A 27,876-nucleotide genomic window follows, 5' to 3' on the forward strand; every position below is an offset into this window, starting at 1 on the left:
AGGGAGGTTTTCCAACAATCCACAATCTTGATTTTATCCATTTCTAAATTTAGTTATTTGGCATTTTACTAAAATACAAGTTTAGAACCCTCACTATTGCTTTGAATGAAAACCTGGTGAGCTCAACTACCCAATCTGATTTGCTTTCACCACTACTGAACAAGGCAAGAATCTACTAATTTTTATCCTATTATCGCCAGCACCCATAGGGATAAACTCATACTCTTCCAGCTTAGCTAATATCCGCAATATCAGCCTATGGCTATATTGTCTGTTACAATTTCTTCATCTGTATATTTCAAATCTTAGTGTTCCCCACCTCTTCCTTTCGTACAAGGATGACAGTAAAATGTCAGAGTTCCAAAATACTGGGAAAGCCTTCAGGATGAGTTTTTTGTGTATTCTGATGTGCATTTATTGATACTAACTGAAGAGCACTGAACAAAAGGGAAACTGATACTAGGAAATCTAAGTGATGCTCTACACCAAAAACCCTTTTGATTGGAAACAGAATCTTTACCTAGATATTGCTTAGGTAGATGTTCTTTGCTTTTCCATTCCTCTGTCACAAGCTATTTTTCAAGTGAGAAACAGAAACAACACAAACAAAAATAAACAAAAAGACCCCAGGAACAACTTCCATCACCTCACCAAATCTTTTCTTTTTTCATAATTTTGGGGAAAATTCTGATAACCTTAATATGTCATTGATAGGTTTGTTTTGTTTTCTCCTTGTGAAAAAGTAGATTTAAATTCTTAAAAATTATGAAGAGTTTGCATAACTTTTGCCATTACCCTGGCCCATGTAAAATAGCAGTTATCTAAGGGAATTAAAAGTCCAGCAAATTTTCAAAAAACACAACATAAAATATGGAGTATAAACATGCAGAATTAACATGCCTCTTAAGTCTGCTGTTGAGTAACACAATACTGAAACAATAAATAAGGATCTATTTTTGCACCTGTCAAAAACCAATATGCAAAGGACTCATAGTAACATATTGATTAGCAAGGGACAGAAAGTTTCATGATATGCTTATAGTAATCTATTGTGGTAAGAATATAAGCAAAAAACCCTCTATACTTCTAATGCATTGATTTTCTTAGATTTCTAGTGAGAAAATTAACAGCATAATCTTAGCTAATGAAGACCAAATCATGTGCTTCTTGTATCACTTATTCATTACTTATATGGATATAAGCTTATTTAAACAAGCATGTAAATAAAAGTGGCATCAGGATGAGCTTATACTGTGCATGGCCTGAATTGAGTTCTCTTACAGAGATATTTGTGTTTGAGAACTCAAGCTTGTTATAAGCCATCGTCCCTGCTGCTGATTTCTGAATACTTATTTCACAGTAGATACACAGAAATACACAGAGAGGAAGGGAAGTCTTCAGGATTTACCACAGCAGGAATAGCATCAAGTTACAGCATAATAAGGAGTGATGAAAACTTCATGATAAACCATACAGCTGGATTTTCTTTCATAACAAATACATAGTATTTTAAGGCATTTTCCTCAACACACTTAAATTGAATTATACTTAAATTCTTGTGATTGAAAAATAGACTGCCTTAGTCTGATGAGTCTCATTTTACAGACTTGGAAGAAAAAAAATATAACCAAGAAATGCTATTTACAGGTTGTTATTATCAACCCGATCTGTTTTATTTTACATAGGAATGTCGGGCTTTAAATTCTGGCATCTCAGTACTTAGTAACTCAGAGAATTTCCCCTTTTCATTCATATTATTCTCCTAGTCCTAGCTCTCATACCTTGTTTCTTTTGGTCTAATAGATTATCTCAAACTCAACATGGGTGAAAACTTGTCCTTTTGGTCTTCAGGTTACCATAACTGCAAGATGAAGCTCCATAAGTGGCACAGAGTATACATAAAGGTACATTTTTATGGCAGTTTATTTAAAGACAAAAACAGCTGTCAGACTGCTCAAGTGTTTGGAGCGTTACAGGCACACTGTGAGAAGCTGGCTGAAAAATCAAACGCAAATGAAATCATGAAAGATGGGTGATAACTGGAGTTTATAGCAACTCAGACTTACCATAAGAATACTAACAGCCATATGCTAAAAGCCAGACAAAGAGGTAGAACCAGCTTAGCTTCCTTAGAATCAGTGTACCTGCTTTAGAAGAGACTTCTATAACTCTGGGTGACAGGGCAGGGAGCAAACCAGGACTTTAAGGCAGAACTATTTGCACCTTCCTTGGAATCAGCAGTTCAAGTGGTTAAAGGGTTTCCATTCCTAAGCTAGGATTTAGTAGAACCCAAACTAGAGCAAGGTTGCGTTTCAAGTACACATAATGCAGATCTGTTTAAAAAGGTAACTTTAGACAGCAATTCACAAACAATTTATTCCCTATCCTTGGTGCCTGAATATTCAAATCCTGCTCCCATGTCCAGCAGTTTTCAAGCCTTGGATTACTAAACATTCAGCAATCCCTTTTGAAGCCTAAGGTGGCTTTCCTTGTCCCTTTATACGTAGCTATGTGTCTGCTCCCTGCCCTACAAGCACTTCCCAGGTCCTCTGAAAACTCCCCAGCTCCTTGTACTGAGCTGTGAAAGCTCTGCCAAGTGAGCATGGCCAGTAACACACAGAAGCTAATTCCAGGGAAGTCCCAACTCCCTTCCCTTTGAAAGAGTTCACCTGAACTGAATAAATCCCTCATCAGGCCTAATGTCGTCTTTTTTATAAAGTGTAGTGCACAATAAGCTGTGATCAAACAAGTGACACAATACACCTTTCATCACACCATGGATGTAATACAGTGCTCAATTGTTAATTTAAAAAATCTCACTGCTAAATTTAACTTGTTACTCACAGTACAGCAGGATGTTCTGTACCACCCAGCCCTCTTGCTTGTGCTTCCTGGCAGTACCACAACAGTGGAGAATCCTTAGGAGCTCTTATACAAGGAACTCCACAAGGGTTTAATTTAATGTGTGCTTGATCAAGAGCTCACTGATCTCTGCTTTTTTCACTTAAAATGAGAGTTTTTAATTTCATGCTCAGATATTTGCTGGATGGATAAAGGCGCATATTTCTGTTGCAGGCCAATTTCCTGGTCAGAGAACAGCAGGGAAGAGTTTGTTTTCTGAGACAGGTCATCTTTTCCCATGAAATGGCCTTTACTGCTATTAAGACAGTTTGTTGTTTTATTATGGTGGTTTTGTAAGCTCCCCAAACATAGGTTTGACATAGACCTATGAAAGGCTGACATGGGCTTCAATCTTTAGTAACTCTTGATGTTTAACAACTTTTCTTTAAACAAGTTATTAAAAACCTTGGATCTGAATTATCTACCAAATCATGACCCTCAGAATACAGTTTTAATTTGATTTTAAAAAAGCAGGAATTTTTTAAGAAATGAAGATGAACATGTTTTTAAAGTGAGAGACCTAAAAGGTAAGAGAGGAAGCAAAGTACTCAATATCTATTTTTGAGGGAAATTTTTCAAAAACAAAATAATTCCTGGATTTTGTGCTGCTGTCTTCTGCATAGAAAGAAGCTACTGTTTTACAAGCCAGACCATTTTGCCTTTGGGGAGGGGAAGTCAGGAACAGGGAAACTCCCTGTTGAAGGGACAGCAGCAACATTCCCATGCCTGCAGCCCATTCCTGTGGCTCTCACAGCTGGAAATTAAGCAGAAAAAGTGGGTAATGCGAACTTGTGGTCAGGTTTCCAAGTTAGTAGATTGTACCAGCTTGACATGTTTGAAACCAAACTGTACATTCTTCCATTCCATTTTTAATTGTTTGATCAATGTAGGTGTTTAAAATTTTATGAATATCCACTGTGACAGTGTGCTACCACTCTGTCCACCACCACAAAACTTAAAACATTGTTTATGTTCCTCTTTCTCAATGCGGTTTGAGATGAAATCTCACAATAAGGCTAACAGTGTAAGGGTAAGTAATATAAAATAAATTAGCAGCTTCATTTTGTAGGATCATTTAATGAGTACTTTTTTTCCCCTCAAAAACAGCAAGTCCAGTGAGTTTCAGAAACAGATCAAAGCTATAGTAACAAAAGAACGACAACAAGCTACCATCTCTTTGCCATTCCTTTTTATAATAAAGAAATAGATCCAGAGTTTTCTTGGGAATTTGAGACATATTCAAAGCAGGTAACACAAATTCCTTACAGGCTAAGGTAAGCCATTGGGAATATAGGCCTTAGAGACAAAGCAGTTCTGATAAATGAACCCTGACAGAGACGAACAAGTTGACAGACCCACAGGCAATTCTGAAGGCAGCAGCTCTCCTGCCTGTGAAGTTTGCCACAAAGCATAACATGCCCAGGTATTTTCACCTGCCTGTTCATTATTCTCACTCCTGTCAAAATGCATCTCTCTTGCTACACTGTCATCCACAAAACACTCACATCCACAAAACACTCACTCTGGGCTCCAAAGGCAAACAGGCCAAATTCAGAGCTCTAGCAATATGACACAAGCCCACAGAAGTCAATAGCTATGATTGCTTATATATACACAAAGAATTTTTTCTCAGTATCTTAGAATGTGAGAGATTCTGACTTACTCAATTAGGTGCGATTTAGCACAGGTTTATAGGAATTTAAAGGGATTATTTCAAACAGCAAAACTGCAAGACTGTAGCTTAACTCAGATACTATGTGGAATTGGTCTTCTGAGTTTTATCATCAACACTTCAATCTCTTCCCTTGTTGTTAGCAGCACAGGCATCACTGAATGCCCATTTTCATTTAGTCATTTTCCTTTCCCAAAGAGCAGAGCACTGCAAATGAGCATTTCTCATTCACTGCTTCCTATGTGTCTTTTCAGGTATTTTCATTACCACAATCATCTTGGGTGCAACAGAAGAGAAAATACAGAGAACTAATCATCCTTTTTGATTTTTTTCATCCACTACAACATTTCTCCAATACAAAATGATGGTAATGTAATTCTGGTTTATATTTGTCTTAGCACTATACAAATGCCCAGGAAATATATTGATTCTAGTTTTCCTGTATAAACCCCAAAGTTACATACACTGAATTTAGAAATATCTGTAGTAGTTGGAACTAGTCCTGGGGAAAAAAAAAGACACAGATAAATATAAACCCCAATGAGGCACAGACATATTTAGATGCTTAAAAATTAGGCACCTGCCAAAATACTAGAAGGGTCATTATCATAGCTGGCTTGCAGATGTGAGAATAAATAAAGAACAGAAATAGTATTTATGGTTAAGATAGGTTGAACCTTTTTATCTAGGGGAAACTAAAAGACAAGATGGCTATATGTCATCTGGAATGAATTTTGAGCCTTTTCCATACCTAAAAATAAAACCAGATGCATAAAATCCTATTGGCATAACAAAACCCAGCTTTGAAAATGCTATTGTCTGCAAATGTGATGATCCTTAAGGTCTGTCTTTAGGAGGACTAAGGGATTCTGAGCAATCTAGGGATGATAGCAGGGTATCATATATATAAGAGCCAATACTCAGAGATATTTTTTTCCTCTCAATTTCTCAGTCTTGTTCTCATATCTGATTATAATTTGGTAGAGAATCAGAAAATTAAACCATATAGTAAATTTTGGAAAATTACTGCAGTCATCACCTGAAATCATAGTGGATAGTATAATATAAACATTGTCTCCTATACTTCACAACCTGAAAATATATGCTGTAGAGGCTATAAATATATCAAAGCCTTACTTTCTCCAAACACTGAGAATCTGCACCAGCACTGCACCTGTCATAGACAGGTGATCTCTGGTTTTAATGTCTCACAGCACAACAAACAAATAGGCCTATTTCAACCTTCAATATTTTGCCCACTGTATTTCAGAAATTCTGCAATTGATTTTATAGTCTTTTCACAGTACTACCTTCTGGAATGTTCAGACTTTTTTCTGAATGGCATTTTGTTTTAGCAATCTTATTTCAAGGCATTATGTATAAAGTCATCAGAATGTTTTTCATTATATCTGTATAACTTTCATAATGTAAACAAGCAAAATATTTACATTCACATAATCCATGTAAAAATTACCAGAACAAATTTAACACTGAAATAAATTAATTTGGGACTCATCAGCATCAAGGAAGATGGTTATGTAGTACAACATTTACTTATTGTTATGACAGTTTGATAATCAATACCCTTTAATCTTGAGGGTCCGATCACACAAGTTTTAAAAGAATGGAGTGGTGGAAAAAGCAATGTAATGGAACTTGGATTTCTTTAAGAAGCCAGATGTGAACTTGCATATTCCTATCTTTATTACTGCCTATTTGATAGAATTCCTTTAAGATACAAGTAAATAAGATATATTTTAATCCAGAGTTGTATATTTTGTACCTTTTCATCTTCCTCAACCATCACTTTAGTAGTAGACCTCGTTACTTTTTGCTTCACTCCAGACTGGCTACAAATGAATCTAATTATTTCATAGTTTGGGCAATGTGCCTGGCAGACAGCAGGGCTTGGACACCCACTGCTGCTTTGAAGATACATGTTGAAAGCAAAACTTAAATGTTTTTCTGATAAAGTTATTAATTTTCATTGTATTGACTAGAAAATAATCACTTCCTGGATAAGGATCAGAATATGGGCAGCTGAGATTATTATTGACTGCAACAGAATTACGGAAACATTGAGAGCACCTATTAAATATGTTTTTTAATGTTAAGGGGAAATGAATACTACTAAAAATGAATGAAGTAGAAATCAACATATTGGTCATTTAGTCTAACATTATAGAGAAAAAAGGTGTATCACAGTTTCAAAATAACATCAGATAGGAAAAGGTATGCAAAGATTTCTGCTCATCCTGCATTTGGTGATTCTTTTTTGATTCTCACAGAGCTGCTATATTCTCCTCTGTTTGTCTTAATACCAGATGAAAATATTCACATTTTTTACATTAAACAATGATCAAAAATAGTATTTTCTTGACTTGCCTTTTCAAATCCATAGAAATTCCCAAACAACATGTAGACATACCACCTCTGAGAGAGGTATTTTGTGCTCTGCAGAAATCTATGCCCATGGACAGGAAGCTTAAGGCAATTTAGGAGTTTTAGTGCGATCCTTTTTTTCCACTATCCCTTGCCACATGAACTACTCCATGCCTTCTGGAAACTGCTGTAAACACACCCAGCCCACTGGGCTCTTGGGGCTGGTCCCTAAGACTTTGTAGGGACTGCGAACTGAAGGCTGCCTCACATTTCAAAAAGGAATGGTCAGCCCTAAACAGGGTTTTCAAATCTTAGACAATTAAAAGGCACTGACTCAAATTAAAAGCTTTTCTGTGCCTAAATTTTAAAGCTGCTACACAACTCAACCACTTTCCTCAAAGGGGTTTCTTTATCTTCTGGAATAAAACCTGAATTTGGTCTAGAAAAGATAGTTACATGGCATACTAATTAATGCATGTGATTCAGTCTTCATCAGCTTGGACTTCTTTGAGAGGATGTGTCATCTTGGAGGAATGAGTTAAATAAAATGAGACTTTTATATTTTTAAATATTTAACTACTAATGTATTTTTTTCTTTTATTATTAATTAGATGTACTTTATGTTTTGGCCCTCATCCTCTCAGAACTAAGCAGGTATGAAATGGAGCCTCCTGAAGCACAAAGCCTCCCTGAAATGTTACCTTTGCTCTATGTTTTTTCTTATAGATCAGGATAAACTTTTCTTCTACCTCAAAGTTCTTTAACAAGTGATCAGTTATGAGGTTTCTATGCATATGAAGAGGAAGTACAGGGTTCTCATGTCTGGATACAAATTCATTTGCTGTTAGAAATTCACCTTTTTAACTCTCTTCACATCTTAACTTCTATTTAAAAGGAACTGTGAGGGTGGTAGCATTAATGTTGCCAAAAACTAATAAACTTGTTACAAGTGTGTGATACATGCAAACCATTAGTCTGTGCCTGCACTGCCTCCTTGTGTATTAGATAGGCCACCAGTGCTCCCCCAACACAAAGCAATGCCACAAAACAATGCAGAAGAGGGACACGAAGAGGCCTTTTATACTTAAACATCCGTATTCATAATTTGTCCCAAGTCATAATTAAAAATGGACTGTGGTATGTAGATATTGGCCCACTGCTTCAAGAACAACACTGATTAAAGCAGAACTAAACAGGGACGCTCTTTGATAATATGATAAACAGTTGCCAACATGAGTAACTGAGCCTCCCTACACTGTCCCCTTTTCGCTCTTCTAGCCCATGTGTTTGTTTCAGTTGGTCTCCTGCAAAAGGAAGTTTCAGACAAAATGAAAAAAACCACAATACTTCTGAACCAAAAAGATACCAGCAGTTGAAGACAAATATTTGAAAGAGTTGTGTTGCAAAACCACAACAGACTCAAGTTTTAGTCAGTCATTGGAAAAATTCAGAAAGGGCAATCAAAATGCAGATTTCTGGCAGATCTGTTGCGTAATAGTAATATGTAAAAACTAAACAGAAACTGAGAAATGGTATCAAATATATGTGCCTTATTTTCAGTTGTCTTTAATGAGGAAAACTATGATATCCCTTATGCATTATATTTTAGAGATGTAATGCACATTACACTAATTGCTCCTTTTGTTTTTTCTCTAGAATGAAGTATAATTAGGATTACAACAGGTTATGATTTCCAAAAGAAATTCATACAAATGAAAAGAATGGCAGGTTGCTGTATCAGATACACAGTGCAGTCCTGTAAAATACCAGTAGGTGAGCCTTGAAAGCTTAGGGAGTTTGGCCGAAATAAGCCTTTAGAAACTTGAATTGGATGACAAAGCTGAGCTGGTAACGCTGCAGGATACTTGATACTTCCTGCAGCTTGCTGAACAGGATGGGGATGTGCTGTTTATATGCTGTAAAACACTATTTCAGCAATATTTTTTTCTAGGGAGGGAGGTCTATACCTCCAGATTATTCTACAATACAGTCATGATTAAGATCCAGCTAAGTCAATGACACCAGGAAGCACAGTCATTGCTGCTTTTCTCCAATGAACTCCATAGGTGGACATTTACTTTGTTTCAACCTGAAGCTAAACATGTAGCCCATTCCTAGAAAAATTCTGGTCAGAATATATTCCATTCTCAAATGTGAATACGCAATAGCTCCTAAAAGAGATCACCTGTCTCAACACTAAAACATTGCTTACTTTTGTGTATATTAAGGCTATATAAAGTAAGAAAGTAAGAACAGAGAATTGCAAATTTGTCAGACTACAGCAATCAATGAAAATAACAAAGTTAATGAAAAAATTATGTTCCTTAATTGTGGCAAGATTTTATGTAAATGCAGTTACTTTTCCTCACATATAAAAATATAGAAGCACACTGATCAAAAGGAGAGTTAGGGAGTAGGACACGTGAAGGGAGGTGATTTTGTGACATGGAGGTGTGCATCAAAGTAGGGGTAGGAGGCTCAAGTTCAAAACACATGCTTTCATCCTGTCTGCACAGACAGGTCAGAAGCAAACAAACTATTTTTTTTTCCAAGCATCTTGATTATGACTATGTAAACAAAACCACCACTAACAATAATTACAAAATCAAACCTTGAAAATAGTGCATTACGTTCTGCTAATACCATTTTCTTCCCTCACCCTTTAAGGCACAGAATATCCACATGTAGAGGTTCTTCATCCATTTCTCCCTAAATCACAGCCATAACCAGACCAATAACCACAGAAAACACAAAAATCAACTGACAATTCAGGCTCTCCCAGAGAATTCTCAAGCCCAACCTTTAACACCTACCTATATAACCAGCACTTATAACTAAAGATTCTCATAATACTGGCAAAACCTGCAGTGTCTGGGAAAACCAGACTTCTCAATTTTATTACCTGAAGCACTGACTATAATGTCAATGCTAAACATTATTTTCATTGTAGCAAGGGGATGAATCATTACAAACCTTGGTAAATTGTAACCTCTGGTGTAGCCTGTTGGGCAACATTTACAGCATCCCTGAAATAGGAGATCAGCCCATGAAAACATGAGAGCTGTTCAGGGAGATGTGCAGAATCAAACCACTATCCCGTATATTTAAGTTTCCATTTTCCAAATGATACTTCTTAATGCCATCTCAACTCCTAATTTTATATGCATACACATGGGTATCAAAAAGAATTTAAACTCATGACAATTCCATGGAACATACTATTCCTTCAAGCTTTGAAGAAACTTACTTTAAACATGGGTCTTGAAAAATATTCTTTTTCCATCCTAACCTTCAAGCCAATCTTATCCCTAACCACCACTATGCCCATTGCTGAAAACAAGGCATTTGCCACTGATAGCAGTAAGCTGCTTTGTATTCCCCAGCAATATCTCAGTCTCCTGAAGTCATCTCTTGCAGTATAACCTTAATGAAGACTGGCAGAAAGATAGCAAACTGAAAAGATGCTAGACCTCAACAATACCAGACCATTTTCTATCTCTAGATCCAATAAACTAGGTTGTCTATAAATTATAGTCCTCACCTCAACCTCTCCTACTGCTGACAGCAGCCTTCCTAACACTTCAGATTTGAAAAAATTGATGGTAAACTGGAGTCTCGACACATTCCTAATCTTAATCTGAAAGACAGTAAATCATTACTGAAGAACAAATGGCATCAGTTTCTAGCATCACTGGGATTTTTTTCCTGCCTCTAAAAACCTTCCACAGACTAACAGTAAACTGGATTCTAGACAGAAAATCTCATATCTACTCTGTTCAGAAGGCCAGACACCTCAGGGCCACAAAGCATTCCCTGGACCATTTTACTTACTGGATTCAATCTAAAGATTCTCAAACATTAATCCTAAATTCCTAATCCTCCCAGTTCTAGTTCTTGCATTATTAAGAACTAGAGGATCAATTACTCCCAACAGCTCCTCTTCATGTGAGCTGAGTCTTATCAATTCATATTTCTGGGAACACTATAAATGCTGCATAAACTATGTTCTTTACACTTAGTCATCCTCTTCCAAAGCCCTACTCTTAACCTGTTTCAAATCCCAACAACACTCTCCTAGAGCAATTATTCCTACATAGACTGAAAGAGGAAAACACAACATGAGCCTTATAACAGTATCTGCCCACCTCTCACCTCTGTAGCATGAGTCCGGTGCTAATTCATAATTTATACATAACCTACTGTTGTAAGACAGTATCAGTCCCTGCTTTCCATATGTACTGTTTCTGTGCTTCCCTGCAGGAGACCCTGTACAACTGAACATTACTCAGGGATGCAGACATATCACAGTAAAAAAATCCTAATCTCTTGTGTGGCAAAAGTCTTGCTCAGATCTAGAGAGTGAATTCTAACTGTAAAACAAAATAGTTTATTAGTTTACTTTATTACTAATAGTTTCTTAGTTTTTTTCCTCCACCTGATGTAAATACTGTCTCTTGAGGAAGAAAACCATGAAAGCTTTGGCTGCTAACTACATTAATACAAAGATTGCTGACAAGATTTTGCATTTGGGTGAAATGAATTTACCTGTTGATCCTGTATTTTTCTAAGACTTAAACTCTCTCTTTTATACTAGACTTCTTCCCAGCCTGCAGAAGACTAAGGCATTGGTTTCTGTTGGTTGGTATAAAGCACTGGCTTCTATTAGTGCCTACCTCCTTCCTAGCACCTTGCTTCTCATAGATTCAAAATGGAACAGGAAATTGTGACAATTTCGAATGCAACTACCAGCATTAAAGCAATTCCTAATAGTAGTTTAAGAAATACTGCATTACTCAATATTTATGACAGATACAATTCTCAAACCCCAACACTATTACTAGAATACTAACCAAAACTTGAATTAACTAGCACATAAGGGAGCAAACCCTGTAGCTAATGGCAGCATTAGCCAAACTTCTACCACTTAACTTTAGGGGAACCTGTAGAAAGGTAAAACCTTTGGCCTAAACTGAATTGTCATACCTAATTGCTAAGCAATTGTCTTCTAATTACTACAGGACTAATAGAGCTCAAGGCACATGTTTCTATCAAAACAATTACTATTTCCAGGGATCAGAAGGAACAATCTGCCTTCTTAAGACCTGAAATTCCTCAGACCCTACTAATTCTGAGGTACCAGCCCTGAAGTGAAAAGCAGCACAGATTATTGTATTGCTTTGATCTTATCTTTGAAGAACATTGCAGATAAAATTCTCCAAATTTGTTCTCATCTTCATGATGCTGAGGAACAGGATGCAAGTTTGATGGTTGACATTTTTAACTCTGTTAACCATATAATTTAAAAATGAGATAAACCCCTGCAGCAAGAGATGTGCAAGCACCTACCAACTACAGCCCCCTTCCAAGTCAGCAGACTGTTTCAAACAGCAGTTATGTCATTTAACCCCTTCAATCCCTAACTCTAACCTTAATACTGCCTTCATTCCTTACACAGGCCTAGAAATTTTAATCCCTTATATTGGTGTTTCTGGTAGCAAGTTCTATCACTGCATATTCAACTTAAAACTATAAGGGTTTTTTCACCAGGCACTGTACAAATTCAACCTTCAATAAATACACAGCAACAGATACACATCCAATTTCTGGCCACATCACAGAGCTGCTTTTGGATCTGTGTAGGATACACAGTGCAGCTTCACTCCAGTTTTGCTTATGTCATTCTCAATGCATTCTCCAGAGGAAAAAAAAAACCAGTAATGCTAATATTTCTGTAGCCTTATGGTATCTGAGCTAATAAGTATTAAATTATGCTGTTTTATATAGTTTATTATAATATATTAATAATATAATTTATTGTAACATATTATTACAATTATATAATATAATAAATTGTTATATACATTATATTATTATATATAATATAATAAATTATTATAATTTATTTTACTATCTGTTTTCCTCCCTAATTCTTGGGACTCTAAAAGAAAAAAAAAAAAAAAATCAAAGGGCACATGTCACAGCACATGCCGCAGTCCAGATGGCCACAATACAGAGTACCACCATACCATATCAGAAGGCTTTAAGCATTCACCCATACAGAGTAACACCTTACCTCATCAGACGGCTTCAGACATTTGCCCATACACAATACCACCTCATCACATCAGAAGGCTGCAAGTGTCTGCCCACCTTCTTCTTTAGCCCTGCATTTTATAGTGTCATGTTCATGCATTGCACCTGTGTGCCCTCTGTTCCCTTTGGTGGTTGCTCAGTGCAGCTGGGCACTCCATGGCTCATTGCTGTCAGTGCTGCTCACCTGCTTCTCACAGCTGTGCCCACTGGGGATGAGGCTCAGCCTCAGCCCCACTCCCATTACCATAAACTGTGTACCTACAGGCACAGTAGTTCCCTAGAACAAAGAGATTTGCTGAGGGTCAGAGAAAGCCTTGGCTTCATCCTTCAAAACCATAGATAATGGAACTGGGGGAGTTCAGTGAAACTGTAAACTATTATTCATATTAGTAAAAGGTATATTACTCTTCTTGAAGATAGAATCATGATAAGTAACGCTGCGATTATTTTGTGTATATGCATATGTTTATATATTTCTCTCCCTTTAAAAGGAACCCTACAAAAAGGAACTGATTAGTATTTCATCTAGCAGAGATCTCCACAGTGATCTCCATCAGTGAAACAACTTTTTTTACAAGGGTTCACTTCTCTGAAGTGAACTCACTCAGTATAACTCACTCTTCTTCCTAATAATAGTCATATAACAGAAAATTCTCAGCAAACAGATTTGCACCAGAAATGAGACAATGATAAAATACCCACCTACCTAAACCAAAAGAATTAAATCGACAGAGAAGGCAATGGATGATGACTTTTAAGGCAGATATTTGTTTTGCAATATTCACTTATGTGCTGTGAATAGAATTTGAGAGGGCACCAACATCTGTGTGAAACTAGAAAAAAAAAGGTCAAGTCAATATCCCTGAGATACAGGGAAGCCAACAATAAATGTTCTTCTTTAACAGTGCATTGTTTATTCCCAGTGAAGTGACCCCTTTATATAGAGAGAGAAGTCCATCACTTTTGATGATGTCAAGGAATATGTTAGAAAAACACTGTGATTGCAAGAGAGCCAAAGAATACCATATTTACAATTACATTTCATTATGGTGCCTATTGCCTGAAGAATGTGAAAGAGCTGCTGCTGCTAAGTGGTCCAAAGAAACATATTCTCTTCTCCATAGTTCCTAACCCCTCCCCCTCTCTGCCCCAAAATACAACAATGACCCATCTGTGCACAAACAAGAAAGCAATTCCTAATATTTAAACATGGATTAATCTGCCAACGTAGATGTATCAGGAGCAGAACATAATTAATGTCACAGTGCTTAGGCTTTCTTTTCACTAAAACTGTCTTCAACAGTAATGAAGAACAAAAAGGCCGACAGAAAGAACAAACCACTGTGGATCACAGAGGATTTAATAAATAACATCATTCACTTCTATTTCTATCTGAAAATATTTTCACATTTTAGCCTTCTTTCAAATTCAAGAAAGAAAATATTTCTCCTGCAATTACATCTAAGAGCTGAAAATTTCTAACAAAAATCTTTAATTTTATGGCATTCATAAAGCTTATCTATGCTCTGAATCGTTATCTATTCTTCAACATATTTTCATGGCTGCAATTACTTCACTCTGCACTTCACTAGAACACCATCATTAAAATTTAGAAGATTATGAACAATAACTAGGAAAATAAGCTAAATGTAAATAAATTAAATGTAAATCAATCATTAATTAAATAATTTGACAGGCTGAAAAATGTGGATCTTCACCTAAATGACTTGTAACTTTTCTCTTGTAAATGCTGAATCTGATGGCAATTTATTACATGCCTGTGTGGCTTGACATGTTGGCATGCAAAAATGCCATAGCTCTAAATTAAAGTGGTCCTGGTACCAGAATTCATATAGAATTATACAGATTTTTTTTTTTGTTAATATAAGTATGCTACCTCACCAGAATTAATACTTAGCATTTTGTTCTCTTTGTTCTGCTTTGGACTGATGTAGGACCATGAAAATCAGTGGCTATCTTTCCACTGACAGTTGGGAGATTAACCACATCCCCTAAACTTAAATAAACCATAAAGACACTGTGTGAAATTACTGTTCTCTACACTGTGAGAATACTTGTTCTTTTTCACCACTACCTGAAATGCTTCCATTTCTTCACCTGGGCAGTGACAGACTTTTTCCTGTTTACTAGGGAAGAATTTAGCTGTATTCTTTCAGGTAAACAGGAAAGGCTCAAAACAAAGTCAGAGAAGCAATGTTTGATATGAGACTGCAAGCAGCAAGAATGCTGGTGACAAAGATATATAATTTATAAGTATAAAGAGGAAACTTGAAACTTTATAGCATATGAGATTTTCCCATTACAAAGTATTGAGTAAAAATAATAAATTGCCATTGGGACTACCTACTGATATTGTAAGGAAAGAGGCTGAAACAGCAAGTTAATCTGGTCTGTTCTACAAAGCATCTAGTAAGTGACTGAGAACTACACAGACCAGCAGAGAAACAATAATAGTACTGACTTTTGGGAACCTGTGTGCAGTTAAGATGTAAGAGAGATAACTGTAAGACAGGATGAAATATTCCATAAGCAGCTGGGGGTAGTCTCACAATCACTGGAGAGATGGTTCAGTGGTGCACACAGTGCTGTTGGCTTAAATGGTTGATGATCTTAGATGTCTTTTCCAAATTTAATGAGTCAATGTGTAAGTTTTGGCACAGAAAGGTCAGTACATATGGCATTTTGGTGCTCCACAGTTGTACTGTGGGTGATTACCTGAAGTGCCAGAATAACCTTGAGTATCTCTTTACTGAATGGCACCCAAAGCACAGCACTTAAGAGAGCTCAGACATAACCGTGCTATGCACCTCAGTCCCCTCAGACGCAAATCTAATGACAATGATACCAACTGTTTCAGGAAACCAAGGATGGAAAGAGCTAGGTATATTAATGGAGTGCAACAAAATGTAAGATATTTTATGAAAGGATAATACATTTCTGAAGTATAATTTGACACAGAAACATGTATTTTATTGAAAACCATGTATTTAGTAATTGCTGTAAGGCATTAAAGATCTCAGTGAATGTAAGATTTTTTTAAAAAAATTATATACATTTCCACCAAAACGTGACCATGGTTTTCTCTCATTTTCCAGAGAAGCCGGGGCAGAACCTGGTCCCAGCCGAGGGTTTCGGCTGGACCTGCTGCACAAGTAAGCTCTGCCAGAGGTTTCAACCTACGGGCCGGTCCCTGTCACCGATTACTGCACAGGTGGGACAGGACGGGAGTGCGAGCGGGAGGTCTCCCGGCGAGGAGCGGACACCTGGCTCCCCGGGCTGCAGGATGTGCTGAGGCGGGGAATAATAATGTCCGGTAGCGGGCTTTTCCTTCACCACCCCGCTCCCTCCTTTCTCACAGCCGCCTTAGAGCCAAGCCCCCGGAGGTCCCCCCAGGGTGTGTGAGAACAAGCTGCGCCTGGGAGGGCTGTGAGGGGGACCGGGCCGCGGGTCCGGACCTGCCGCCGCACCAACGCCAGCCGGAGGTTTCGGGGAGTCCGAAGGGCCACCCCGCAGACGCTTCACCTCATCGCCCCGGCTCCTCTCCCGCACATTCCTCTCCTCAATCTTGCCCTGCCTCGCTCCCTCCCCTGCGGGCGTCCCCCTCCCCCGCTTGTCCCCAGTGTCGCCCCCCTGCCCGTCCCCCACAGCCCCCACGCGTCCCCGCTCCGCGCCCCCGCCCTCGCTCCGCGGGGCGCCGCGGCCGCCTCTGCGCATGCTCGGGGCGAGGGGGCCCGCGCGGAGCGGAGCGGGCGGGGGGCGGCGGTGACCCGGTGACGGGACACCCCAGCGCTGCCCCGGCTCGCTCCCGCCGCGCCTTCTGCGTCCCCCGAGCGCCTTCGGGAGGGCTGCTCTCCGCCGCCGCGGGGGCCGGCGGTGCTCGCGGAGCGGCCGGTGCGCCGCTGCCGAGGCGGAGGGCGGTGCTGTGGGCGCCGGGGGAGCCCCGCGATTGGCCTCCGCCCGGCGGCTGGCGTGTCAGTCGGGCTCCAGGGGTGGCCCTGGGAGCCGCTCGCCCAGCCCTCTGACGGGATGAAGCCTTTAGGGGGATGCGGAGCTCTTTGCATTTTGATTAAAGCCCCTCATCTCCCCTCAGTCTGAAGGCAGGGCACCGGGGAGGACGGGTCGGAGGGGCCTGTGCAAGGCCAGGCAGAGCGGGAGAGGGGCGAGAGAGAAAACCTTCTCTCCGTTTATCACGTATGGCTCTATAGGAGAAGTCATCTCTGGGAATATAGTGGAAAGGACGGAGCAGGTATAAACGGAAGGCGCCCGCGTTTAATTCACACTTGTGGGTGCCCAGCATGGAGATGCAGAGATGGTCCACAAGGTGGAAAACGAGAAGGTGGCCCTGGGACTCGGCTGTAACCGTGCTCATCACCTTCGCTTTCCTTCTCCGGGCTGCAGAGGTCAGAGGAGGTAAGAAAGCAAAGAGGAGCCGGGGGTCCAGTCGCCTCTCTCCCCTCCTCGGGGAAAGGACCCAGGGTACGGCTGAGGCCGCATTTCAGAGGAAACCTGTCAGAGCGACTCCCGGTGCTGGGGGGGCGAGAGCGCTCTTGCAGCCGGCTCCGGGCGCGGAGACCCGCGGAGTCCCCGGCGGTGCGGGCTGGGACGTCTCTCCCAGGTGCCGCGGAGGGACGACTCTCTGTCAGCCTTAAACTTTAGATGAGTTTTCAATGAGGTAAAGGAGATGTACTGGCAGGGTGGGAAAATGAAAGAAATACTTGTTGCACAGAGAGACTTATCATCTTCCAGCACTGGACTCTTGTTTTGTGGAGTGTGCGTCCAACTTTGTTTTGTTGAGCTGCTGATATTCACCAGATTGTGACTGAAATTGACCGACAAGTATCTGCCTTCTCCTCGGAGGGACAAGGAAAAGGAAAGTTGGGGGTGGAGGCTCTCAGCTCTGATTTTCTTAGTTTTCCTCGCTTTTATTTTTTTCTTTTGCAACGGGTTTTAGTGGTCAAAAAGTTTTCTAGGGCGCAAGCGGAGGAAAAAATACACTTGCAGGGGCCCTTTGCCAGCCGTTGCGGAGGGCAGCTCCCGGGGCAGCGGCGCCCTGCAGGTGGTGCGAGCGGTGCCGGGCCCGGAGATGCCTGGGGGGCTCGGGGGGGCTCAGCCCGAGGATCGCTGGGCTCCCCGCGGGCGGTGTCAGCGCTGGGGCACCGTCCCCAGCCCCCTCCCAGCTCTGCAGCCTGCCCGGGGTATCGAGTGGTCCCTTAGGTGTCCGTGGACCTGGTGGGCAGGGTGCGGCCCGCGGGGGACTTGCAGGGGGAACACGAGCCAGGCAGCAGCGCAGCAGCCTCAGCAGAAAAGAATCGCCGCCCCCTCCCCCGCACCGCCCCTCGCGTCCGCACCGCTCTCCCTGGGCTCCCCGCACCGCCGCCAGCCCAGCTGGGTTTTCTGGGTTGTACTCGCAGTTCGCCGAGCTGCAGTGCGGAGTCTCCGGTGGCGGGAGAGTTCTCCTCTCCTACCGGGGCTGAAAACGCTGCCTCTTCCTCCTTTCCTTCCTCCCTCCCACCGGAGCCCGCAGGCGCATCTGGAGGCCAGTCTGGCTGGGACTGAAGTTTTTCATTTTCTGTGGGTCTGACATCAATGAAGGGGCTTAACTCTACGCTATGAAAGGTTTAAATTTTTTATGTATTTATTATTTTAACGAGGTATTTCTCGATCTGAATCCAGAATCAACAGGCGTCCTAGAGGGAGCAGGGAAAGGTGATCAGTTCCATTCAAGCCTTTATACCTGGGCACAACTTTGACGGTGTCAGATCAATCAGGGCTCCTGCCCCCTGCTGGCCCCATTTCTGACAGGGACTGGAGGGGTCAGATTTCATCCCTCTTGCAATTCCACGGACTCGCTGGAGGTACACCAGGGTGAATTAACCTCGCAGAGCTTCAAGGATTCGGCTACTCGGTTGCCATGTGGAAACTAAATTTCTTCAAGAAGAATACCGTCCTCAAAGGCATGATCGATTTCTCATGCCACTTTTCACAGTAGAACTGACTAAATTAAGTGGGGTTTATGTAGACTATGATTACATAATAAGTTGGATGGAAATGACAAGTTAAAAGAAAATCTAAACCCAAACAGCACAGGAAAAATCAACAGAATTTACACTGAAATCAACAGAACTGATACTTACTGGACTGTACTCAGCAACATTAGGCAGGCATTTGGTTGTGGTAACTATTCAAAACTAAAAGGCTATATTGATAGTCTTCTAGTCTTCTGTATAAAGGACATTTCAGAAATATAGAACTACAGGCTTCTTATTCTTTGTAGAAGCATTCAGAAAAGAACTTAGTTCTTGACCTTTTCTGAGATACAGTGTGCTATTTGCTTAGGAACTACAGGGAGCTTGTGTGTTCAGGGCTTGATCTGTTATTGAAGTCAGTCAGAGTTTTTCCATTGACCACACAGGGACTAGAATTTGACCTAATTTCTCTAACAGAGTACAAGGGACTTATTTCTGAATCATCAGTTATGCATTCTAATCTTATTTAAAGTAGTTAAAAGATAACATAAGACATAAAGATTTCTATTTGAAAATTGCAGAGGGAAAATACCAAGGAATGAAATAAAATAGCATAAATGGCAGGTAAACAATATGACTAAATTAAAATCCTGGATAAAATATGAATGCTGGGCAAAATAGGAGTTTCTCCTTTAAACTCTTTTAAATCTTCTGTTCTTCAGTGTTCTTTTCATAAACCATCTCCATGAAAAGAAAATTACATGGTGTATCCATATAAAGTGTTACTCATGTAGCAGTGACTTTTTAAAGACAACAGAAACCATTCCATGTAGACAAACCTCAACAGATTCCTAAAATTCTTGACTTTTTTTGAAGTTTCTTTATTTAACAAAAAAGCAAACAAACAAACAAACAAAAAAACCAAACAAACCAAACAAACCAAAAACATAGAGAAGTATGAGGCATCTTTCATACTTATAAGAAATGGTGTGCAAAGAAGTGTTTGGGCTCTTGAGTTATTTCTTCTTTACACAGAAAAAGTTACAGAAGTGAGAATCAACTCCATGGGAAAGCCAATGACTCATACTTGGTCAGCTCAGTGCCCACCGGCTCTTAAGTAGCTCTTTTCAGAAAATGTTTTTGCTTTATGACTTGGCTAAAGTAAACAAAATTCAGTATTTTTAAAGACATCCTTTGATTTCCTTTCCCCTTCCTCACCTTTAATACTAAAGCTGTTGGTAATGTGTTTGGAATGAATAAACTCATTTAGTCAAAATGGCATTGCTTCAACACTATAAATTTTTGTAAGGGCTTGACATCAATGCACTATTGTGATGCTGATTTAAATTTCATGGGCAAGAAATGAAAAATCAGCCTTTTTATTATTTATAAGCTTTTCCAAGCAAATGGAAATATTGCTCTTAATCTGTGTTTAAAAAAAGATTTAAGAAGCCTTACTGAAAATGAAGCTATGAACTATATATAGAAAACTTTGGACCTTCTGTGTAAGCGATGAGCAGATTTGTTTCTAAAGTAAATAGATGCTTCTTGCTGTCATCTTAGGAAATATAAAGGTTCCTTGTCCTTCCCACACACAGGCTTGGAAAGTAGTGGGACTTCTAGGTGCAGAAGAATGCAGAACTGGGCCAATTAATGATGGCAAAAGGAGAGTTTTCTTTGGGGATGCACACTGAACACTGCTATTTATTTGTATTTGCTTAGTAAGGAAGATATGGATCTGATTGAATGAAAACTTTTAAGTGTATCCTGCTACTCTAAACCTGTACAAAGTGGTGCTTTAAACTAGAAAAGTATTAATTTCTTCTCAGAACTATTTGTGATGTAAAGTACTTTTGATTTTAACTGATCAATTAACTTTTAAGATTGAAAAAGATTGTCTTGTGTGATAATCTGTGTGCGTTTCTCAGATTGCTATTCCCAAAGTTAGCAAAAATGAATAAATCAAAGGGTGATTTCACTAGGTGCAGCTAGTGGTCCCAGCTGAAGTTCTTCTGAGTCCCAAGGATCAGCAGGTGAAATGGTCCAATCTTCCCAGAATAGTGCAAGAGACACCTGCATGTACATGTCTGTTTTGCCATGTAATTTTGATTTCTTAATTGTTTCTAAGATAAAATAATTATTTCAACTTCAGCTGCATTCATCAGGCACAGAAAAAATGACTGGTATGTGTTGGTAATTCTCTAGAATGTGTATCTTTGCACCGAATTTAGGAGACCTTACACGGATCCAAGAAAGGACTATTCAGGCTGCAGGAAACTATGTCTCTTTCCTACCTCTGCAGGAAAGAAGTTTTTCAACTTGGTGTTTGGTGTATATATTTTCAAGTTTGATGTATATCTTAACAACTTTAACTGTATATAGGTGCAAAAATACTCTGTGGGTTTGGCTTGAAATTATCTCTTCCCTAGTACCTATAATTGAAATGACAATAGGAAAAAAAAACCTTTAATATTTATCAAAAGATAGGTGCTATATCTTTTGTTCTGATTACTAAAAAAACCATTAAAAACAACCCACCCCCACAACTCCCATTTGTTTGTAAAATTGGTGTCTGCAGCAGGTACAAAATGTAGGAAAAAAGTTGTCATACTTATTTTACAACTGTCATGCCCAAAGTTATTTGATCTCCCCCAAAGAGAACTCTTAATTCTGACACAGTTGCAGCATACTAAAGGAGCCATGACATAACTGCTGAGGTTATACCTAAAACACACTGGAGCAATTATGTCTTTCCCGGATTTGTTTTGTACAGTGGTGAACAGTAGGGTTTCCATCTGCCAGCAAGATTAAGAAGTTGATTTTCTTTTCTCTGTAGAGTGTTCTGCTTCTTTTCAGAAGAAATCCTCCTAGCATTGGTTAATTTATCATTGTTCTGAGTATTTGTTGATAATAGGGGGGAATAAATTAAGCAGAGCTTGGAAGAAATCTTTAATGTTCTAAGAATGTGAAGTCTCATGCAGTGATAGAGATTTGCCCTCTGGATGGACACAATAGAGAACAGTGGCTTGAAAGGAATTAGGTTAACATACATGCCTGTTGCAAAGACTTATAACTGTTCTACTCGGTATAAAATACCAGGTTTACAGACTGTAAATGTAAGGATTAATTGTTGACCCGGTTATTACAATAGTAGTAGAATCTGGCAGAACTTAAATTCTTTTTAGCACATTAGCACACATAAGGGACTAGAAAAACCTTTGTGAATTTCAGGTCTGGGACTTCACTGCAAGTCTAAGTGTTAATGTACACAGTGTGTGAAATAGAAGGTATTTGGCAGAGCTCATATTATAGAACTAGAGTGTTTGCTGCAAACCAAACCGAAAGATGTATTATAAAAGACGAATAAAAAACAACTTAGATCCTGATCCTGCTATAAATAATGTCACTGGCAGCTAAGCTTTGTCAATGATAGAAATTAACTTAGTAGTAAATCAAATATGGTTACATTTTTAAAGTAGACTAAGTGCTATCCACTCTGTCCCTTACCTGTGTACCTTCCCTCACTCAAATTATCACAGTAATCTGATAGATTATCAAACATTCACAGTTTATAGATAGTTGAAGACTTTACAACCTTGGTGTCTGCTTAAGAGGAATTCCTGCTAATATTGGTAGGATACAGAATTGAATCTGATTCCCTTGCATTGTTCTCACAAGAGAGATGATACCTTTGACATCAAGGAAAATATGGTGAAAAATTTTAGTTGTACAAATTGTTTCTCTATCAAATTAAATAGGATTATGTTAAATGGCATCATTTCTAAATCTTCTCCTTGGCTGTATTCTATGCTTAAAGCTGAGAAATGTTCAAATGTTCCATATTTGAAAACTCCCATTTATTGGAAGATATTTTTGAACTCTTATTTGAATTATTTCTCAATAAATACCTTGATGACAAAACTTTTAAGTGGACTCAGTTTCTTTCATGTTTAACTGCTGAGGGAACACCTTGTCTCTTCTGGTAATGTGGACCATTTTTAGACTGTGTATTTTTTATATGGTAATAGAAACATGATACTCAAGAATGTAATACTTGTTTTGCTGATTTTCACAGCTGAAACTACTGTGTCTGCAATCTGTACAAAAAGAACTTTTTGAATATTTAGCAGAGGCCTCAATATAGTTGGACACTTGGAATGCAGTCCTAAAAGATTTGTGGTGCAAAATAAGAAAAAGTCCATAGAAACATGGGACAGCAGTTAAAGTATTGTAAAATAATGGATCAATACAGGTCTGCACAGATGATGAACAAGCCCAATATTCTGGGGATAGCAAGTGAGACCTTTTATGAAATCACCGTCAGGTCATTAGTGCTTGATGGCAGTCAGTGCTGCTAAACAAGTCATAAAAGCACAATTTATCCAGTCTCAAGAGGGTTCTGAACAGCAGAAAAGTCATATTTTGTAGTGACATACATTATGATAAAAAGCCTCAAAATCTAGGTTCCACTTCAGAATTATGCAATGTAATGAAAACTTAAAATAATTATTCTTTTTTTTCCTGAATATGTCGAGTAAATAAATCAGCCTACAAGCTAATTTTGCTAAAGATCTGTATGTGAAGTTGTACCTAGACAAGTTTTCCACTGGTTTCACTAGGATATAAGTGGTGGGGGATTGTGTTTTTTGGGGTTTTGGTTTGTACTGTATGAGTGTTATAGGTTGGTCTTTAAAGTGAGATATAGTTCATAGTTGGTGAGTATCAAAATTGCCTCCTGTACATGCCTAAGACTGTCTGCATAGCCTTTGAAATACAGTAATGTATTTAATAGACTTTGCAGCATAGGAAGTCAATGAAAAAATTCCACATAACTAGTGTGGAAACAGAAGTAGCCATTTCTGAGCAGTTTTACAGAAGCCTTTGTTGGTGAAATAGTCAGTCCTAGGCTATTTAAAGCATTCCTATGTGCATCTGGATAATCTCTAGTTCTTGTAAGCATTAAATATGAAAGCACTGCAATAACACCTATTTCTAAAAATGTCACCATTCAAGATTCCAATTACATAATTCATCTAGGAAATTCATGCAGGAAAATTCTTAACAGGTAAAACAACCTTGAAGTATGTCCCTAGAAGTATATATATTCAACATATATTCAGTGCATCTCATAGATTTACATTCAGATTCCTAGGAAAAAAACCAGCTTAATTTTCAGGAGCACTATGTAATTAGGCAACTCATTTGGTTTCATTTTTGTACCTTGAAGATGCTCTGTAACTCACTTTTGCAGCCAATAAAACAGACAGTTGGTTTCATCCAGCTCTATAAAGTCCATCTATGAAAAGTATTGGAACCTTCCCGAAGGACACTGCAGAACCAACGCTTTGATGCTGGCTCCCACAGCAGTTCTATTACAGGGCTGGGCTCTCAGCAGAGTTGGAAGGCAGGCGGTTCTCTGACTGCCAAGCCCAAAAGCCTGTGAGAAGGGCAGGTCTGCCCAGAGCTGTAGGAAATGGTGAGGACAGAAGAGTGCCTGATCCTTTTCTGGTGCTTAGACACCTATGGCTGGACTGCAGGGGAATCCTTGCTTGGGATACAGAGACTAGACCCTGCAGTGGGAAGGCAATAGAGGCTTTTGTAAGAACTGCAAAGCTCAGTGAAGCTGTTGGACTTAACATGCTTTTCAATTCCTGCTTTTGGATGTTCTGTATAAATACCTAACAGATGAAAAACACATTAAATTAATAGTGTAGATAATAATATTATATGTATTTCTGTTTTTACAGGATATTCAGCATAACTGCCCACGATAAGTAAAAGTGTCCAAGAGTAAAAATAAGAACAGAAATATTCTTACCACATTAGAAATGGCATAGTTTTCTAGTAATTGATGGGACTTGTTTTGTATCCTAAAAGTCAACAAACTATCAGTTTATCAAATTCAGATTCTAATGCTGCTGTTAAAAAAGAGGCAAAGACCTCTGACATTCATTAGGTCTTGGACAATTTAATGAGTGTCAGAAATTTTCATCATAGAAGTGTTTATCTTTACTCACCTATAAAATACATGGAATGTCCTTAGAATAAGCTCTTAGAGTTACAAAGATTCAAAGTTTTAAGAAAAGTAAATAAAGTAAACAACAATAGGTTATTTTGTCTTTAATAGGTAGCATGGTTCCAAAAATCTGTGGTGCAGTCAGTACCTTCTACTTAGGTCCTTAAATATATACCTAGAAATCCAAGTAGATTTGGCCTCTTTTGAAAATCTTGCATTAGTACTCACCAAATGCACACATTTTAGCCTACCAAGCCATCACAGCTTGTAGATTTTAAATCTGTTACAGTGACATAAAGCTGGACTAAACTTTGAGAAAACACTCAATTTAGAACTGAAGATTAATGTTTCAAGGCTCTTTAAGTTTTAGTTTTTGCGGTGGTTCCATTGGAACAGATTACTGGCAGAATGAAACCTATTTCCATGGAAAAATATGAAGTAAAATAATAGTAACTTAGAAACATCAGTCTTCCTAAATTTCTCATATAATTCTTTGTACTGGGGAAATTTGAGCTCTTTTTCTACTCCAGGATTGTATCTCCCTAATTAGTAGTTATTGATTGTAACTCTTAAAGGCTCTTTGTGGAGTGAACACTGATAAATTTTCACTTTCACATCAATAAAAAAAAATTACTGAAGAATTATGGGAACTCAAGAAGTTATCTGTTTATTATGTCAGAAAAACATATAATACTGTTTAAAAGTATTTTTACTGTATCAAAAAGAAGGAAAGGCAAAGTTACTGTCAGTATTAATAGTACAGCAAACACAGAGTTGCACCTTCAGTTTGCTAAGGTATATCTGTATAGTAAAGAATACTGCCTCTTTTTTCCCCTTTGGGTTTTGCTATTGTTTGCATTCAAATTATGTCCCCCAGCAGGCAATCTGGAAGCATCTTGTAAATTATGTAAGTAAACACAGTCTTTAAGTAGGGAAGGATCATTGTGCTTCTCATAAAATTAAGAGACTAACAAACAGGAATCAACAGACCAAAATCTAAATATTATAGGATTTCAGCTTCTTTTCTTTATTAGGTAATTGGACCAAAATAAACGTATTTTAGTCTAAATGAGTCATCCCCTGCACAATTTCTTATGGGAATGAATATTGTAGCCAGACATTGCCACCACAGTCACTTTCCTGTCAGTCCTGGCGGGTTCCACTTTGAGGCATGATGGTGAAGTCCTTCCCTCTGAAAATGCAGATGATTGTTTCCTATCTTCAATATGATTTTACCCTGTCTTCATTGACTGTCTTGAACTGTCTGGTCTTTAGGCACCAGCACCTTCATCTGCAGTTCAAAAGTGCTTGGCTGTGTAGTTTATAGCAAGAGAACAGATGTCAAGCTTGGTACACCCTATCTGCCAAGGTTCAGGGCTCCATTCCCACTGCAGCTTGTAAGTGGTTTACGGCATGTTCCATGTTAAATAGAAGAAAGCTTAAAGTGTTGGACCTTTAGTTAGGCCCATTCTGACTTCCATGGTCATCTTTTAAGGAATAATAAAACTCATTCAAAATCTCTCTATTCAGTGAGTAATAGACTTTCAACCTGTATGTGTTCAAAGTCTCCTGAGGACCACTGCATACAACTGGGAGAGGATCACTCTAAATGTTTGACCTCTTCAGATCTGAGTAAGACATAAAATACTGCGTGAAACCCACACTAGTGTGGAATTGCAGCCACTCATGGAATTGGCACATAAACTGCTTCTTAATACAGCTGTACCTTAGGTTAGAAACCTGGCTGATAGCCAGCTAGCCCAGGTGGGTCAAAAAAAAAAATTTCTGAAAAAGCACAAGTATGCAGTAATTTTTTTTTTCTGAAAAAAATTTCCAGTAATAAAGTGTTCATGGCATTTTATTTGAGTGAAAATAATATGATACAGAATTTGTCAATTTACTTGTGACTTCAGCAGGCCTAAATTACTAGTAAGATACTGTGATTGGAAGATGATATGTATGCTAAGAAACAGAAATCAGGTTTTTCATATGCTTAAGTGTCAATTTATTGGCACATACACATTAGCTGCTTAGGGTGATACAGGACAGAACATTCTACTTAGGTGAAACAGTACAGCTCTATTTTCAGTGTGTGTTTATGGCCTAACATTAACATTAACACAGTGTCAGTAATGTCACCCACTAAATTGATCTGAGTAAAACTTTGTAAAAAGCATGTTGGAGATCAAAACATTTTCAGTATTGAAAAGTAACTAAAATAAAGATAATTAACCTTTGAAAGTTATTGTAGATAGAATGATAATATGTATATATTTTACTCTTTTATTCAAAATGATTGCAGCTGGTATAATTCCAAAGATTATATTGCTGCCATTAGATGCAGTGTTGATTCATCTTTTTTGGGTTCTGTGCAATTTGCCTTTGCAAGGTCGGACAGGCTTTGTCACAATCAGAAATTTCATGGTGGCTGCTGAAAAAGAAATAAGGAATTTTATTGCCTTTTACTAAGGTACTAAGTTCACCATGATCTCAGTTATGGACAGGATACATATTTTATAAACTAAGATATGATTAAGTACCATTCATTTAATTACTGTCTACATTTCAATAAATCCAAAAGTAATGAACCAGACATGACCATTCCAATGCAAATTTTCTTGCATATGTTACTACTTGTCCCTTTCTTGTAATGTCTATTCCTTTACCTGAGGTTGTGTGATCATCTACAAGTGTTCCCACAGGGAGATGTGGAATTGTTAAGGATTTTTTTACTGAAAACTGGGGTTATCCTTAAGAGGAGAAGGCTTGACATCACACAGTGAATAAGTCATGAGTACAGGCTGTGTCCGAAGGACTTCAGTTTC

General features: G+C 38.7%; 1 protein-coding gene across 8 annotated transcripts in view; it reads left to right on the plus strand.

Moving 5' to 3' along the window:
• The window catches only part of COL11A1 (collagen type XI alpha 1 chain), a 159,829-nt gene that overhangs the window by 11,050 nt on the left and 120,903 nt on the right, over nt 1–27,876 (plus strand). For 2 of the 8 annotated variants that reach the window (XM_068199686.1, XM_068199687.1), the window contains exon 1: nt 16,861–17,479. In XM_068199686.1, the coding sequence (XP_068055787.1) occupies nt 17,365–17,479 (115 nt within the window). In that variant the 5' untranslated portion in view covers nt 16,861–17,364. Of the gene's footprint in view, nt 1–16,164; nt 16,222–16,860; nt 17,480–27,876 lie in introns of those variants that run through there. The other 6 variants (XM_068199682.1, XM_068199684.1, XM_068199683.1 and 3 more) reach the window with 4 other exon arrangements.

This window comes from Anomalospiza imberbis, chromosome 9 (genome assembly GCF_031753505.1).
Source record: "Anomalospiza imberbis isolate Cuckoo-Finch-1a 21T00152 chromosome 9, ASM3175350v1, whole genome shotgun sequence".
NCBI lineage: Eukaryota > Metazoa > Chordata > Aves > Passeriformes > Viduidae > Anomalospiza > Anomalospiza imberbis.